Source organism: Pleurodeles waltl, chromosome 7 (assembly GCF_031143425.1).
Source record: "Pleurodeles waltl isolate 20211129_DDA chromosome 7, aPleWal1.hap1.20221129, whole genome shotgun sequence".
In the NCBI taxonomy this organism is placed as follows: Eukaryota; Metazoa; Chordata; class Amphibia; order Caudata; family Salamandridae; genus Pleurodeles; species Pleurodeles waltl.
This window is the reverse complement of record NC_090446.1, coordinates 612195340-612213760: the sequence shown is the minus strand read 5'-3', so window position 1 is coordinate 612213760 and position 18421 is coordinate 612195340. Positions and strand designations below refer to the sequence as shown.

The following is an 18421-nucleotide window of genomic DNA, read 5'->3' as shown; positions in this document are numbered from 1 at the left end:
AGCATCTCAGTTGCATAATACTGGGCAGAGGAAGGAAACATCAACAAATAGCTTTGCAGTACATATCACACTCCTTTTTGTGCACTTGGGTTTATTTTTCAGCATCGGGCTTTGACATAACAAGATACAAAAGGGAGGAAGAAGAGAACGATGGGAAAACAGTAACAAGCAGAGAAAGCGGGATGAAAACAACTTGCAAGAATGAGATTAAGAGTATGGAGTGGTCGAAGAAGCAGGCATAAAGAGGAATCAAAACTAGACATTCTTATTATTTGAAAACCATGACAATCAGCAGTGCCAGTGGTGGGCTCCTAAGAAAAACTTTGGCCCCTGGACAATTGTTTTCTTTTACAAATGAAGCAGTGGTGCAACAGGTACACAATTGGTTATTTCATGCTAGTAGGTAGCGAGGTCCTTCACAGCTTCGGAGCAGGGGATCCCTTGACCTCAGATGCCTAGTGCTTAAGTTGAGTCGGTAGTTGCAGGTGGGGGCCCTCTTTTGTGGGGACCAGTACTTATTTTTCTGTAAGCGGTGTTGCTTTAGAGCACAAAAGAGTAAAAAACAATAGTGGGAAAGAAGGAAGAAGAGAAGGACAGAAAAACAGTGACAAAGGGGAACAGGAGGGATGAAAAAGAGCCCGCAAGAGTGTGATAAAGGCACAGGGAGTGCCTGGTGATTAACTAAAGAGGCATGAGCAGAAATCACAATTAGGTAACCTTGGTATTGCACACCCTATATCATTCAATAGCGTCGGCTGCAGGCTTCTTTATAAAACTTTGGGCACCAGCACTAATTGTTTTACAAATTAAGGATTGTTTGCAGTTAGGCTGCCAAGGATTTGCTTAATGTTCTATTGGCAGACAAAGTCAGAGACTGAAACCTTAAGCTGGTTAGATATTATAAGATCAATGGCCCTCTTTGATTTTGTAGATTTTCTTGTGTTTTTATGTTTTAATGTTCACCTCATTCTATATTTGATTCTAATTTCGCAACTATATGTATAGCTATTTTTTGGCAGCTAACTGGCCCCTGTCTTTAATTTGTCAAAAGAAGAAGTGTAGGCGAGGCATGATCCCACCTCACATTCGACTCTCATTTTAATCTGTTATAGTTTCTAAATTTTCCCAGTTGCATCTTTTATATGGCATCTCCATTCTTGTGACAAAAGAATAAAATGAGATAATAATAGATTTGTCTATGATTGTTTCTAGTGTGGGCAGTAAGGGCACCACTTGGCATTCCCGAGGATGACGACAGGTTTTGTCAGCATGTTGTAAGGCATGACAGTCAGAAATTCACGTGGCGTAGGAGAAGCAACTATTCTAATTTCTCTCCCTCTCTTTTTTCATTTTGTATCGATTTTTTATCCCCGGGAGCCTATTGCTATTCCCTTCGTTATTTGCTTTTCCCGTCATTATTCACTTTTCTGAAGATTTCTCCTCCTTACTCATTTCTTACTTTCTTCCATTTTCTTGTTACTAAATATTGCCATCCTCCCTCCTACTCATCATGTCTTTATCCCCTTCATCAGAGATGGAGCAACTCATTTCCATCATTTCAACATTCTTCCTTTGTTCTCTGTGCCAGTGATCACATATTTTTTGCATGTATTCTCCTGTCATGGTGGGTATAAACAGAACACAGTGGAATATTTAGATGGTCTATTTGAAGTTCCTTCTCCAAAGCAAAACTGCTTCCCTAGCTTCTAACAATGCTGCAATAACTTGATCCCCACCTCCTTTATCATTACCCAATCACTGAACTAACTGCTCCTGCAAATAGTACATGCCAGTTGATGTAATCTGCAGGCCAGCATTTTGAATTCCAAGAAGCCCAACCCAAGCCACCACCATTCCACGGTCAGTAACCGGAAGTTCATGAAATTGGGTATACTTAAATCGATTACAAAGCTTAGAAACATCTGAAAAGTGGTATGAAGTGCCCTATGTAAAAATCAAGTTAGTGCTATTATGTAACGTGTTACTTCATTTTATGCAAATATCTCCAATACATACCTTGTATTCTTTAAAACAAGAATTGTTATCAGCAACCAACTAATGGGGCCATTGAGGGTTTGGTGGAGAAGAGGTCTCCCAAAGTCTATGGTTTTTCTTCAATCCGTTTACAGGTGGGAGAAATGCTGCTTGCCTGTGGCAGTGCTGCTGGCTCCACCGGTGCACAATCATTGGTGGAGGTGCATGTGACACAAAGCCTATACATTTAATGCTTCAGAATGCCCGGGTAATTTAGGGCACCACCGAAGCAAAGTATCAAGCCCCGCCATTGCAAATAAAAAAACTCACTATGCATCAGAGCCATAGATTTTGAGGTTGGCAAAAATAAAGCACTGCTGGGAGTTTGTTTCAGGGAACTAAAAAATAACACCTGCTGTCATTACAGTTTTGTTGAGAATGCTTAGTGTAGAATGCCACCCAGCCTCTACCAAATACTGTTGCACTTAACACATCCCAAGGGCCAGGCGTGGCCTGAGGTCTTAAATAAAGAAGGAGCGATCGCTCAGGGTCACTCCTCATAATCAGCAATATACTGTGTGTGTCTCCACATTATTACCACAGACATCGATTGCGTCCTGCAACAATGATTGCCCCCCAGCTCACAACTGTGACAAGGCTGGTCGCATTCCATGTAGCCATCTGGAGTGACCCTGCATGCAGCAGTTACCGTGCAGCTGAAGGTTGTCCGATCTGCACAGTACAGTGGCCGCTGTATGTCCCAGGCCCAAAATTGCACACACCGCTTTGCTGCGAGGGCTCCTGTGCGCTGCGGAGCTCCTCGCCGGCAAGCATCTGCAAGCAGAGGCAAGCAAAGAGTGCTCTAACAGTGCATATGAGCGTCCAGGGCAGCAGAGGCAGTGCCACCTGCTGACGGCTGGAGCACACCACACCAGGTGGGCAGCCATGGGCCCTCGAAGCAGGAGAGCTGCTGGGGAATTTTAAGCTCCCTTGCTGCATGAGGTGAGCACAAGAACTGGAAGCCACGAGATCTGCTGTGAAAGAGGGCAGTGGGGCAGAGAACCTAACCAGCTCAGCAAGACGAGTAAAGTGAAGGTTAGGTGCCACAAATGGGGTGGAGCATAAATAAACTGGACTACTGCCATAAAGGGCATACAAAACACAAAAATAAAATTGTGATTAAGAAAAGGGGAGAGAAGTGTGCACCAGTAACAGCACCATACACCTGTGGCCAACACCATCCAACCCCATACTAACTCAAGCGCCACACCACCATGTCTGTGCAACAGCAGCGCCAAGCACCAACCAGGCCAGCTACACACTCACCAGTCACACTCATAAGTCACAGTGCTCCCACCATTCAGTGAGCTGGCTTACCCTGCGACTGCTGCGTCACGCTGGTGATCACCGGTCGGGCACCCACTGCACTAGTTCATCGCTACCCAAGAGACAGACGGTTCAGTCAAAGGGTAGCTGTTGCTTCCTTTTGGTGGAGCCGAACTATATGATCTGTTTGAGACCTTGCACAACACAGGTGATCACGTGGATTTTGATGCTGCAGTGGCAGCTCTGAACCAATATTCCAACTCGCAGATAAACCCTGACTATGAGCTATTTAAACTGCACCAGGCCCAGCAGCAAGCGGACAAGTCTGTTGACCTCTGTTCCAGAAGCTGATGAGCACATGCACTGACACTGACGAGCAGGACATTAGGGCCCAACTCATACAGGGTTGCAAGTTGGCAGCCCTCTGGTGGCTAATCCTGGACCAACCCGGAATCACGTTGGATGCCATTCTAGTGTTGGCAAGGTTACATGAATTAGCAGACAGCTGAGCAGAGAAGATCGAAGTAGCCGTAGTGGCTTCTATAGAATGACTACCTGCCCGACTCCAAACACCCAGTGGGACGCAGGTGCCAGAAGGCCTGTGTGGCAACAGGCCTAGAGCACTAGGTCACAATCACCTGTCCGGCACGAGGCCGGTCCTGCTCCAAGTGTGGCCACATCAACCACTTTTCCAAAGTTTGCCGAAGTGAAGGGCAAGGCCCCAGATCAGGAAACAGAGGCAAGCCAAGGGCTGTGCAATGGCAGCTGTCAATTTAGGAGGATGAGACAGGGGAGCCTTCGATGGGGGACTGCTGGAGAACTACCGCGGATGACGAGGAAGAGAGGGTAACCAGAAGAGGACATCACAGACGTGTACAGTAGAGATCGGTGGCACAGTTGTGAGGGCACTGATTGACATCGGGCCTCTGTTAATGTAATTGTTTCATCACAGTTCAGCAGGCTAACACCTCGCCCCAAGCTAGCGCCTAAGAAAATAAGAATCTACACCTATGATGGCACGGAGCCACTGCCCCTGGAAGGGGACATGGAAGTTGCAGTGGTAAGTGCTGGTAGAGCAAAGTGAGCCCGATACCTTCACTGAAGGAGAAACTGATGCTGCTAGGCTGCCACAAGGCAGAGGACCTGGAGCTCATCTTGTTTGCTCAACAGATCCATGAATCACATGCAGACACCATTATGCTGGAGTTTCCATAACTGTTTGAGGGATTGGGACGTCTGATAGGCACCAAGGTATGATTACATATTGTTGAGACTGTGAGACCCACTGCACTTCAACACCGGAGGGTCCCGTTCCACTTGCAGCAGCTGGTGGAAAGGGAGCTGTGAAGCCTGGAGCAACAGAAAGTAATTGAAAAAGTCTTCGGCCCAACCCTGTGGCTGTCACCTCTTGTTATCACACCAAAATCCAAACTGCCAGGTGCAATTTGACTATGCTTCGACATGCGGCTCCCTAAGAAAGTCACCGGAGGGATCGACGAATCATGGTGGACAACATTGTGGTGGACCTGAATGGAGCCCAATGGTTCTCCAAACTATGCCTAAATTCTGGCTATCACCAGCTAACGTTAGAGCCAGCCAGTCGGTACCACATGACCTTTACAACCCACATTGGTCTGCAAAGGTATCAGAGGCTGAACTTTGGAATATCATTGACAGCAAAGGTGTTTCAGAACACCTTCATTGAAACCCTCTCTGGGCTGGTGGGTGTCCTGAATATTAGCAATGACATCTTGATGTTCTCCAATACTCTAGAGGAGCACCAAGTGTGACTCAGAGCCATGCTCCAATGGCTAGCTGACTAGGTTGACAATCCATCACCAAAAGTGCTTGTTCTACGAAAACTTAATTGAGCTCTTCGGTTACATATTCTCAAGGAAAGGGCTGCATGTTCATGTGAAGAAAGTAGAGGCAATAAGATCAGCATCTGCCCCACGTAATGCCAGAGAGGTGCGGAGTTTCTTGGGCTTGGCCACATATTCTGGCAGGTTTATCCCAAACCTGGCAACATTATCTGATCTACTGAGGATGCTGACGGAAGCTGATGCATTGTGGGAGTGTGACTCACAAGCTGATTCAGCCATCCGCCCTGTGAAGGAGCTGCTGCTAGCGGATGCCACCATGGCCTACTTCAGTCCAAAGCGTGAGACAGACCTGGTGGTTGATGCGAGCCTGTAGGGCTATGGGCCGTACTGCTAAAGGAGAAAAGCAAAGGGTCCTGGGTCCCAGCTGCATACACCAATAGAGTGCTGTCAGACACAGAGACCAGGTATATGCAGATTGAGAGCGAGGCATTTGTTATCATTTGGGCCTGCCTGCCATTTCCATTTGTACTTCTGCGAGCAAAGATTCTGTGTCATCACAGACAGCAAGCCTTTGGTTGCTCTGTTTGCGGAACATCTCGACAAGCCCAATCCGCATCAAGTGGTGGGCAGCGCAGCTGCAACCGACATGCTGTACCGACCGGGGGTCAACAACAGGCCCAATTATCTATCACGACACCCCCAAAGAGGACCAGGATCCGAGGTGGCTGAAGAAAATGAAAGGTTTGAGGAATTCATAAGAATGATGGTGCACGATATGTGCCAAAGGGCATTGTCAATCGCAGAAGTCACAGAAGTCACTTTGTCTGATACAAGCCTATCAAAGGCCATGGAAGCACTCTTAAGGAAACAATGATGCAACTTTCTCAATAGATTCAAGTCGCTTGTAGAGGCTGACCAAAAGACAATGAGCCAGCTGGCGAGTAGGAGATGAGCTGAGAATCATCAGATGAGGCCTGCAACTCAGAGGAAGGTAAGTTGTTATACCCTAATGTCTTTAGGCCAGGGTAGTCTGTCTGGCTCATCAGGGCCATCAAGGAGTTGCAAAGACTAAGGCCATACTGAGGGACTAGGAGTGGTTCCCCGGCATCGACTCCTTGGTGGATAATAAAGTGCAGGGCTGCCACTCCTGTGCGATTACAAGTGGGGATGCGTCCCCAGCACCGATCATCATGGAAGACTCATGTGTGCTACCATGGTCCCGAATAAGCATGGACTTTGGGAGTTTCCCTGATGGCAGGGTTACAGCAGTGATGATAGACAGCCATACCAACTACCCAGTGGTTAAAATTGTACAGTCCACAGCATTTTTCAAAGTAAAAACTCTCTTGGAGAAGATGTTGACTATGCTGGGCTCCCCCATGAAGTGAAAACGGACAGCGGTCCCTGGTTCCCTGGGAATTAATTCAAGAAATATCTGTGCTCGCTGAACATTTGACACTGAAAAGTGACTCCTCAGTGGCCCCAGGCCATTGGGGAAGTGGAGCGCTTTATGCACAACTGAATAGGGTGCACCTCATATGTGTAAACAACAGGGAGGGCCTGGAGTGTTGCCTTCATGGGTTCCTACAGTTCTACCTGCAAACCCCTCACAGCACGACAAACTGTGAGTCAATGAACTTGCTGATGTGGAGGGCCACTGGAGACTGCATTCCAACAGGGCCTCAGTGGCGACCTCTACCAGTAGATGTTCAGGCTACTCAGGAGAAAAGGAGGACCATGACTAACAAGGCTAGTCTGTCCCACCGAGTGCCAATCCCAGACCTGTCGGTGGGAGACCTAGTCATAATATGGGACCATCACCTAAGATGGAAGTTCCATACACCTTTTGAGAGAGGCACCTGGAACGTTGTAGGCAGACAAGGAACTATGGCCATGGTACAGTATGGCCAGACGACGGCGGCCGCAACGTGCCCTAGCTCAACCAATTAACATCCCCAGCTCGGTGCAGAGGAGAGCCAAGAAGGAGAAGATGAAGATATCACTCCTGCTACAGCAGTACCTGAGCACTATCCACAAAGGAACCAGGGAGACAACCGCATTTTTACGTAGCCATCTACCTCATTAGAAGGGCTTACAAGACAACCCTTTGGGGTCAATTTATCTGCAGTGAGGTGAGATGGGGGAAGGTTGGAAGGGATATAGAATGCCACCCGGGCTCTACCATACACTGTTGCACATATCACATCCCAAGGGCCAGGTGCAGCCTGGGGGCTTAAATAAAAGAGGAGTGACCTCTATAGGTCACTCCTCTTAATCAGTAATATACTGCGTGTGTCCCCCGTTAGTATAAGAGGCATCAATTGTGGCCTGCGACTAAGATTTACACCCTCCCCCCAACTTACACTTAGCTGCTTTAGGAGAGCCACTTTCCCATGGCTGACAGGTTTGAACATTGCTAATGTTTGACATTTCCATGATTTCTCTGTATTTATGAGTGATATTCTACTGACAAATGTGTGACCCATTGAGTGACACTTTCCTGCAAGATTCGTCAAGAGGACAACTTCGGACAGAGGTCGAGTACTGGCTGTGTTTAATGTTGGATATTCTTAGTTCAGGGGTGAGTGCCAACCTGGAGAGTGAGGTACAATGGCATGAACTATTTGTTGTTGAGACCTTGCCTTTTTCGGACTCTAAGCTTAAACCGTGACTGATGAATCTGTGCATCGACACATCAGCGCAGAGGAAGCGACTTACAATTTCATGTTTCCTCTCTTTTCAGGGTGGCCAGCTCCCTCGACAGCTCTCTGAAAGGGCAGTACAGAGTGACAGTGATAGCCCGTGACAAAGGAGGGCTCAGCTCTACCAAGGACCTTGACGTATGTAACATGTGAGAGAGAGAGTGACAGAAGTATGGACAAAGTGGGGCAAAGAGGTAGTGAGTGAGGCCGAGATAGGGAAAGAGAAACATATATTGGGAGAGAGCGAGGGAGAAAGAAACAGGGAGACAATGTAGGGGAGAGAAGATAAATAAGTGGGAGGAGAGAGAGTGTGACAGATAAAAGAGGGAAGGAGAGGTGGGGAGAGGGCTACAGAGAGGGATGGAGAAAGAGAGAAGAGTGAGAAGTAGACAGAGATAAATAGAACAATGGAAAGAGGCAGGGCAAAAGACCAGAATGAAAGAAGGGTAGAGAAAGAGAGGGAACTAGGTAGATGGGGTGAGAGGGATGGGAGGAACAGGAAGAGAGAGAGGAGGAGAGAGACACGATTAAGAAGACAGCTGATTTAAGGCAATACTAGTGACTCCATACTTAAGGCAGTGAGAGTGTTTGGGAATGTGTATAAATGGTTACTTTCACCACCATTTCTTCAGGGACGGATGTTTTGAGCCATTGATGACGATACTATAGAATGTGGCATACATTTTGTCTAGTTCCGCAAATGACCATGCCCCTTCACTCATCTTTCTCTTCCATTTCTTCATCCCTGGGCTTCTGCAGATTTATGCCATAGATAAGTCTTTCCTCATCATCCTGGAATTCTCTTCCACTGCTACTGAAGTTCAGCAAAACAGTGAAGCCATCAAAAGGTAAGAGATGCTACCCCCTTGCCAGTGTTTCAGATATATGAGTGGCTATACGTAAAAATATTGAGCACAAATATCATATTTTAAACATCGTAGCCAGAATATTGTCTACCAAAATGTCATGAAGGTAAGTATATGTAGGTAAGTATAGATAGCCAAAGCAAGTAGGAGACAAAAAAATGAAGTTTATAGACAATTGGAGCCAAAATCCAACAGGGAATAAGCGATGTCAAACAAAGTAGTAGATCTTTATGAAACTGTGGCTAAGAAAGATACAGAAGAAATTAACTATGCCATGTACGATTTAGCAGATAACAGATTATGGCCCTCATTACAACCCTGGCGGTCAGCGTTAAAGCGGCGGTAATACTGCCAACAGGCCGGCGGTAAAAAATGGAATGGAATGGAATCAGGACCACGGCGGAAACCGCCAACACAGCCAGCCACTTTAACACTCTGACCGCGACGGTGGTAGCAACAAACACTGCGGCAGTAACTGCCAACAGCCAGGCGAAAGACAATGTACCGCTCATCCCATCACAACCGGCCCATCCGCCAGCTTTTCCGGGGCGCTACCAACGCCATTAAAAGCACGTCGGAAACAGTATTTGGAAGGGAAACCACTCAACCCTCGACACTCCACGAAGAACCAGGATGCCGTGGAGCCCGAGCTGCAGGTCCTGCCCATGCTGGTCTACCTCCTCATCTACCAGAAGTATGAATGTCGGCGGAGATGACCAGAGTGAGTACAGCACCTAGCACACAGGGGAGGGGGGGAGGACAAAGAGAGTGACACACACACACAACACACAACACCCCCACCCCCACCCTCACCCACAACACCATACACACAAACACATGCATCAACATTACATTTACACCCCATAACACTCTTGAAGAATGCAAGGACAAAAGGAATTGAGTGAAATCAGTGATATTTTAGAAATAGTCAGATATACGTAATAATCAGAAAAACAGTATTTACAAAAATATACAATATGCACATAAGGTGGTACATTGCCCACTCGAAATGTCCATGGGCCACTGGCCCAAAACGCATAGGCCAAGCCCACACTTGACTGCTGCCTCAATACGGAGAGAACACTGCAGGGGCATCAGGTCGAAAAAAACACAGGCAACTCAGGGGGAAGGGAAAGGGGGGGCACCTCAGCCGGAAGATGGAATAACGCCACTGCTCCTGGAGGGGGCTCCATGCCCACAGCGATGTCCTGGGTGGTTTGCCCACTACGTGGTCCTGGGGAGTGCAAAGTCACAGTCTCTCAAGTCTTTCAAGTGGGTGGTTTGCCCACTGCTTGGTCCTGGGGAGTGCAAAGCCACTGTGTCTCAAGTCTCTCAAGTGGGTGGGTTGCCTACTGCTTGGTCCTGGGGAGTGCAAAGCCACAGTCTCTCAAGTGGGTGGCTTCTCCCCTGGTTCTGGAGGGGGCTTTGTGCCCAGTCTGCTTCATCCTGCCAAGGATAGGGTGAGTGGGTGCCTTTCTCCACTGGTTCTGGAGGGGGCTTTGTGCCCCGTCTGCTTCATCCTGCCAAGGATAAGGTGAGTGGATGCATTTCTCCACTGGTTCTGGAGGAGGCTCTGTGCCCAGTCTGCTTCATCCTGCCAAGGATGTGGTTAGTGGATGCCTTTCTCCACTGGTTCTGGAGGGGGCTTTGTGCCCAGTCTGCTTCATCCTGCCAAGGATAGGGTGAGTGGAAGCAGGTTTAATAACACACATTTGTAAGAGAGTTACAAACTTGATCTGTTGTGTATGTTTATTAAAATGCACACTATGTTTTCAGTGTTCGCTATATTCGGTAAAACCAGGTTAACTAAACACATTGTTTGCATGCAAACTGTTTAGTTTTCACATCCTTTTATTGAGGGTTTGGGGCAACAGATTGTAACATTACTTAAAGAAGCATGGCTAATAAGGGTTGCACACGCGTTCTGCTTGACTTATCACTGTGGTACCAGAACAATACATTACATGTGAAGGTTATCTTAGGCTGTTGGTCCATTTGAAGTTTAATCTAACCACTGAATAACATTTGTTTTGTGGAGAGGTGGGACTAGACCTTTGCTATATACATTTTGCATGACGTCTCACTGAGATGTTAGCCTTTAGAATTAAATGTTTCAGTGGACAAGATACTAACTCATGCTTTAAATCTGTTACAAATAGAATTCCAGCTTTGAGTAAAACATTCACCAGACAACACAATTAATTCACAGTACTTTTTCCTACGTTACATGTGAACTAGCTTACTAAAGATTTCTCTTTCTGAATTAACTGGACTTATTAGCATCATCTGCACATGTAAAGCCTTTGAGACACACCAAATGAAGGCCTTTTCAAAAGAAGGATTAGCTAGACTGTTTAACATTAAAGATTTCATTGTTTCAAAAAGATCCCCTGGTGAAGCGCTGGATGAGTGTGAAGTTCTTGGGAATGACTAAAGTTTGTTGGAAAATTAACTTTGGGAATGTGTAAAACATATACATTATAAATTAATTTTAAATTAAAAAGGTTTGATTGAGCACCTTTTACATTTCTAAGAAAATATTTCCCCCTTGAAGAACGGTTGCCAGAAATTCAGCATCTATTCAAGACACTTCATTGGAATTAGGTATTGAGAATTTGTTGCTAGCCACAAGGAAAGAAGGGAGTGCAACAGGCAATGCTGATAACACTCCACAACTCATTTATGGAGACAATAAATTCATACAGCTATACATAACCAGACAAAACTTTGGCGGGTCTACCCTGGTTTGACACTGAGGGTTTCTCCAGTGTTTTATGGTCTTTTGACACTATATAATTCAGAAATGTCATAGGAAATTCGTTGTTAAGAAAAAAAATATTCTTTTACATCAGTACCTGATGTTTATCATTTTTTTTTTACTGACGACCATTAAAAAATTGCAGGATTATCATACAGTTTCAGATCATATTCTTAAATTCATGTTTGTTTTGTTACTTCCGTTTCATAAGACTGTCTATAAGGACAACTATTGCTGCCTTGTCAGATTGTTAATCACCGTGGTTTTTTCCTGGCTTGTATGAAAAGCCATAACTTCGCCCTCTCTTGTGGTCTTACCACTGGTATTCTCTGTAAATCATTTAATGTTGCTGCATGAACTACATCTACAGAGGTCAGTGGTTCTTTTAGTGGATATAAGAGTTATTTTTTAGGCTACTTTTAAGGGAATCCTTGAAGGTCAAGATTCAAACGCTGCAGATTTTGCTTTCTTCCTCTGTGCCCAATATTTCATTATCGTGTTTATAGTGTCAATAATAACTAAACTCCCTGAAACTCATTCTATGTTGTTCCTTTACACCTGTTGTAATTAATTGTGTCTTCTTTTCTCTGATTTGTCAACATGTTCGTTTAATTATAATTTCTGGCCAAGTTTAAAGATAAAAAAAATGGTATTGCTCTATTTATATTAATTGTTTAAACTTTCCCAAAATGTATAGTCCTGTTAGGCACATTTTTTATTTTTGTTTTTACAAAGATTAATCTTTACTGATTTACGTTCTTTCTCCCTTCAACACAGGCATTGAAATGCGTTGTGTGTATTTTCTTCCCCAATATTTGTGTATGTCTTACCTTGTATCTGTTGCCCTTCTTTCCTCTACTTGTCGTTTTACAGTTCATTTGTATCTTCCAGCTAACTGAACTCGGCATACGTTCTCTAAACATCAATTTTGGTAGTGTTTTATATTTTTGTCCTAGAAGATGATGATGGCATTTTTGGGGAAAAATGTTTTGTCTTTGGTAAGAATTTCTCCACCTGCTTTGCTTCCCTTCTTTGACCATTGAGTCATATTTTCTGCCATATACAGCTATGTGACAAGGTAACATAGTTTTCAATGCTTCAGACCTTTTTACTTGTCTACAACCTTTCTTGCATCTCAGACTGTAGCTTTCCTCTTTTTACTCATGACATTTTCCCTAGGTAGTTTGCTGATCATTTATTATTAATTTGTGATCCAATGTTGGATTCTGAGTGACATTTTCATCATTGTCTATGAGGCAATATATTTTTCCCAGTCCTTCAATACTTGTATGCTTATTCCAGAAATGTATTAATGTGTGATATTCATGTGTTCTATAAACTATCAAGTAGTTTCTAAGGATGTGAACTTATGCCATAAGTAGAGACCCTGCTTATATACTTTATTTAATGCCACAATGTACATGTTCAGTGTGCCTAGACCTTGCCTCGTCGCTGTATTACTTCACTACATTCCAGTTCTGTTTATTTGTGTTGAAGCCACTAGTGCTAATTGCTATCCATGATACAATACATGATTATTTTCCATTTTGAAAAATTGACAGCTGGTTGTGGAAAGGGCCGTCTAGAGATAAGGGTTAGATTATCTCAGAGGAAAAAGTGATCAATCTGGTCAGTTTGCTGAGTGGTGCAAATATGAATGAATCTATATAATAGAGTTTATGTTTGTCTTTTATTTTCAACCCTCAGAGTCTTGGTGAAGGCCACAAGAGCGACCGTCTACATCGCAAATATCAAAGTATATGGCCAGACCTCCCGAGCTGCCAGGTGATTAAATCCTACAAACCCCTTTTTTCTGCATGTTGTCTACTTTTTACTACCCTTTGCTTTTAGAAGCTGGCGAAAGGTGAAGGAGGTGGTGAAGCAAATCACTGTTATACAGATGTTATATTGTGGATAATGACCATGTTTAATGCATACATATGGCAAGCATAACCTAACTGTGATTTCTCAATTTCATAGGACCAGCAATTGGTTGATTGAATAATTGGATCACACAGTGCTGCATACCCTTCAAATTCATTTGCTGTACATTTTCTATAATACAGCACACAAAGAATAGAACATATGGTGAAATGTGAAACTCAAGGTAGCTGCTAAGGAGCAAGTGCCTGGCTCTTTCCTTGGGAGGAATACAAGGAGATCTTAGACCAGAGATACAGTGGGGTATGGCAGAATTCTGACTAAACTGAGCCTGCAGTTTCTTGCTTGTCTATGTCAACTTCCAAACAAGGATATGCTTACGGGAGCAGACAGACTGAAGGGGCAATGTACAGCACCGAATTACAAGGCTTCAATACTTTTTAAATGTGTGTCAGGGTGCAAAAATGCAGATGCTTTGGAAATCCTTAAACAGGTAAAAATATGATTTGACATCATCCCCAGTCTAAGGTCAGCAGTCACAAATGCCAAAAGGGAAACTGTCTCAGGGGTGCATCTTCCAATTTGTGAATAATTTACCACCCCAACTCGTGGGTCAGTTACAAATCAATGATTGGTCAAAACTTTGACACATACCTTTGCAACTAACAAATAAGAGAATGCCCAATTCATGTTCTTTATTATTTGGAATAGCTAGCAACTGCCATGTTCTGAGATGATAAGCCTTTTCTCACTGGCAAAAGACTTTGGGACATTGCAAAATGACACTGTGCTGTCACAAACCCTGTGTTTTTGTGACTCTCAATGGTTTTGCCAAAAACGATGACGGTAAAACCAATGTTATTTACAGCCATGCTGATTAGAAGGGGCTCATCCAATGTGGAATGGAGGGAGGAAAATATAAATTTTCAGAGCTATAGAGATAAAAGCATCACCTAACCAGTGCTTCTCGTTTCGTTCAGGGCCACAGTACAGTCGGTTATGGAAGCCTATTTGGTGTATAACAATGGGACGGCCATCATGCCTGAAAAAGTCACAGAGTAAGTTTTGCCTCCTTCAGGCCTTTATTGTGATCGTCCGTAGATCAGCAGCAGAAGATCATTCTTTTGTGTGTTATTACTCCAGCTTGTTCGCCGCCAACAAACCTGGATTAACCTGCAGAATTCATGAGGTTACCTAACTGAGTTTAATTAAAGTCTTGGAAGCTGCTCTAAAAATGTTGAGTTGTTCTCCTGTAGTGCTTGGGTATGAATGACTGTTTGGCAGGGTAGATTTGTGCTACAGAGATCCCACAGGTTTTCCACAGGGGTCAATGGTTGTCTGGCACAGGTGGAGGAGAATCCTACAGAGGTTGAAGGACAGACTCACAGTGGTTGAGTATTTTACTGTAGTGATTACTAGATTTCCTTCAGATGTTGAAGAGTTCTCTTGCAAAGGTCAGGAATTGTTCTACAGTAGTGATGCAATCTCAGAGTGGTCGGTGGGTTGACCTAAAACTCAACTTATTTCTGCATTATTTGTGGGGAGCTACCAGATAGGGGTCTATGGCTGTGAAGGGTTTGTCCTGCTGAGATTGAGGGTTGTCCTGCTGAGGTTAGATGTTAATCTGGAGGGTTGTCCTGTAGGGATATGAGTTCTTTTCCAGAGGTTAAGTTGGTTCTACACAGGTCAAGGCTGATTTTGCAGAGAAGTGAGGCCATCTGCCAGATGTCGTTGGTTCATGTTGGTTTGTCCTGCTGAGGTCAGGTGTTGTCCTGAAGAGGTTAGATGTCAGTTTATTTGGTTAATGTTGTCCTACGGTGATATAAGGGTTCTTATCTAGAGGTCAAGGGCTGAACTAGCAGGGAATAAAAGGCCATCTGGCAGAGGTCTTTGGTTGTTAATGTTTTGTGCTGTGGAGTTTGAGTGTTGTCTTGCAGTGGTTATATGCCGACCACTAGGGGCTAATGAATGACTTACAGAAATATTAGGGTTCTCCTTATAGATGTAAGAGTTTGTCCTAGAGAGTCCAATGGATAATCTTGCAGAGAATGATAGGCCCTCTGCAGAGGTCTGTGGTTGTCAGTTGCCTGTCTGGAAGAGGTTAAGGGGTTGTTTTGCAGAGTTGAAGAAAGTTAGGGGCTATGCTGCAGAAGCCAAATAGAATGTACATTTATAATTATTTGCACCCTGTAACATGAAAGTATTCTCTTTTAATCATGAGCACAGATTACTCACAGCTTTAAATTCCATTTCACAGACTCATCCGGGAAGCTCCAGAAGCATTATCTGAACTCATACAATTTGGACTCACAATTATTGTAAGTATCTCAATAAATGGAGATGACCTAAGGTTCTGGCCCTTAATGGTATTACTCTATGCTAGCTTCCAAAAGGTCAATTGCTGATATCTGCCCTTTATTCGCAGGGTGGGTCGGCTGCCTTACCAGGGAACAATGAAAATACACTTGTTGGCATCATAGTCGGCTTAGCTGCAGGACTAGTTCTCCTGACTGTAATAATGATCACAGCTCTGGCATGCACCAGGAAGAGGTACGAGATCACTGATCACTATAATGTGCATGGTTTATAAATGCATTATTGTCAGTCATCCAGGTTTAACGCCACTTGCACTGTGCTTACTACTTATGCACTCTACTTAGCTTAAGTGCTCTTCGCTCATCCAAGCTTTCAGATCACATGTATATCTGTATATCACATGTAGAGCCAAAATAACAGAGTAAAGTGAGCTCTTTTCATGCAACAGCCACAGTCCCTAAAAGGGTGAACCACAAAAAGTTTCTAAAGTAATCTGCACTTTACCCTCTGGTAGCTGGACACAAAGCAGTGAGGCCGAATTTGGAGGCAATGTATTTATGCAGCACAGGAACAGTAATAAAGTACAATTTAATACATTATGGGCCTCATTATGACCCTGGCGGGCGGCGGAGGCCGCCCGCCAGGATGCCGCCCTCCAAAATACAGCGCGCGGTCAAAAGACCGCAGCGGGTATTACAAGTTTTCCCCTGGGCTGGCGGGCGGTTGCTGAAAAACCGCCCGCCAGCCCAGGGGAAAACGACCTTCCCACGAGGATGCCGGCTCGTAATCGAGCCGGCGGAGTGGGAAGGTGCGACGGGTGCAGTGGCACCCGTCGCGTATTTCAGTGTCTGCAAGGCAGACACTGAAATACTTTGCGGGGCCCTCTTACGGGGGCCCCTGCCGTGCCCATGCCATTGGCATGGGCACGGCAGGGGCCCCCAGGGGCCCCGCGACGCCCCCCTACCGCCATCCTGTTCATGGCGGCTTTCCCGCCATGAACAGGATGGCGGTAGGGGGGGTCAGAATCCTCATGGCTGCGGAGCGCGCTCCGCAGCCATGGAGGATTCATACGAGCAGCAGAAAGTCAGCGGGAGACCGCTGACTTTCCGCTTCTGACCGCGGCTGAACCGCCGCGGTCAGAATGCTCGTTGGAGCACCGCCAGCCTGTTGGCGGTGCTCCCGTGGTCGGTGTGGCCGCCAGGGTCAGAATGACCCTCTATGTGTCACCACAGTGATAAAAATCTAATCTGTAGGACTGGTGTTATGCAATTTTAGAGGTTTAGGAAAAAGTAGAGCCAAAAAAGTGGTAAGTGCAAACTGAGGGTCGGGTTGGACCAGGGCAAAGTCACAAAGTGAGGCCTACTAAAATGGAATCCACACCAAGCACAAACCAAGTTTGGCTCGTTGGGGATTGTACCTTATGTCCTTGGAGTGAGGTTTGCTGGATGTTGCTTGGCGAGGCATTGCTTCATCCAGTGCCAGTTCTAACTAGGAGCTGTTAGAGCTGTGATGCAAAGTCTTGCATCGAATTGGGGTGTCCTGCACCAATTCGTATGAGAAGCTTTGAGGTAATGGGATGCTTTGCGGGGTTTTGTGTTGCTCATCAATGCCGAAGTGGCTGGCATCTGTGCACCGAGGATTTGCGTTGCTTGGCGTCAGTTCTGATGAAGCTTGCAGCTGTGCGGTGTAGCTTTGCAGGGCTTCACATCCCTTTGCGCTGGATTTGGTGGACCCTTCAGTTAGGCCAGGAGGAGGACTCATTCTTATGCTCATTCATTAGCACATGTGAGAGTGCCTTGAAAAATGTATTTAAAGGCACTCTTTCAAGGCACTCTCATATATACTAATTAGTTCATTAGCAAATATGAGAGTGCCTTGAAATACAAGAGCACTGGATGTGCACTGGACAAAAACAGGAAGTAATATGTTATCAATGTCACCAAATTGTGTTCTTTGTTCACTGGATTAATGCTGACCGAGTTAGTCAACCTGCATCACAAACCACATAGAAATCGGACAACGTATCACAGTTAAAATATAAAATTAGCTAAAATGTCCATCTAAATTACAAGAGGTTGCAAAGACTGACTCAAAAAATACTTCTGTGCTCTATATAAATGAAACAACATCCACAAAAAAGTTCGGGTTGGAATCTTGCAAAGAATGTGACTCTAATTGTGTTGACTCGAAAAAAAGCAACAAGTGTCCTGAGAAATTTGCTTTTAAAATCTCACTGAAATGCTAATTTAAATCTGATTTCACCTGGACATTAGACATTGCAAGATAAAAAAGGTTAGCAAAGAGCATATTGAACATTTCATTTTCAAAGAAAAGTGCATGGTCCTGTGCTCTGTGAAGTTTACATTTTAAATATGATTCAGCATTGACTCGTCTGTTAATTCTTGAGTCTGAATAACCTTTTTTAGGAGTCCTGAGGGGCAAGGAGACACACATTTACTCATTTCAGTTTGAAACAGTATAACCCATTTGGTCACACATTAAATCTCTGAGACTAACTTAAGGTTCAAAAAGGATTCATTACATACTTAATGTCAAACATACATAAATGTGTCTCAAAACAATTCTACATAAATACAGAATCACCAAAGGAGAATCAAAGCATTGAACCAAGTTAAACTTTACAAGCAATCAAAAGACCAAGGTTTCTGCAGCAGTGGCGCAAAAGAGAAGAAAGAGAATCTGGTGATCTGAATTTAGACCTTCATGCAATCTAAATAAACTAACTATTCTAATAAAGCTGAAAGGAATCTAGTT

At 44.6% G+C, this 18421-nt stretch overlaps 1 protein-coding gene across 3 annotated transcripts in view; it reads left to right on the top strand.

The window, feature by feature from the left end:
• The window catches only part of CDHR2 (cadherin related family member 2), a 497387-nt gene that overhangs the window by 405004 nt on the left and 73962 nt on the right, over positions 1-18421 (top strand). For 2 of the 3 annotated variants that reach the window (XM_069244564.1, XM_069244565.1), the window contains 6 exons: positions 7867-7963; positions 8585-8673; positions 13157-13234; positions 14311-14388; positions 15588-15648; positions 15756-15880. In XM_069244564.1, the coding sequence (XP_069100665.1) occupies positions 7867-7963; positions 8585-8673; positions 13157-13234; positions 14311-14388; positions 15588-15648; positions 15756-15880 (528 nt within the window). Of the gene's footprint in view, positions 1-7866; positions 7964-8584; positions 8674-13156; positions 13235-13429; positions 13782-14310; positions 14389-15587; positions 15649-15755; positions 15881-18421 lie in introns of those variants that run through there. The other variant, XM_069244566.1, reaches the window with a different exon arrangement.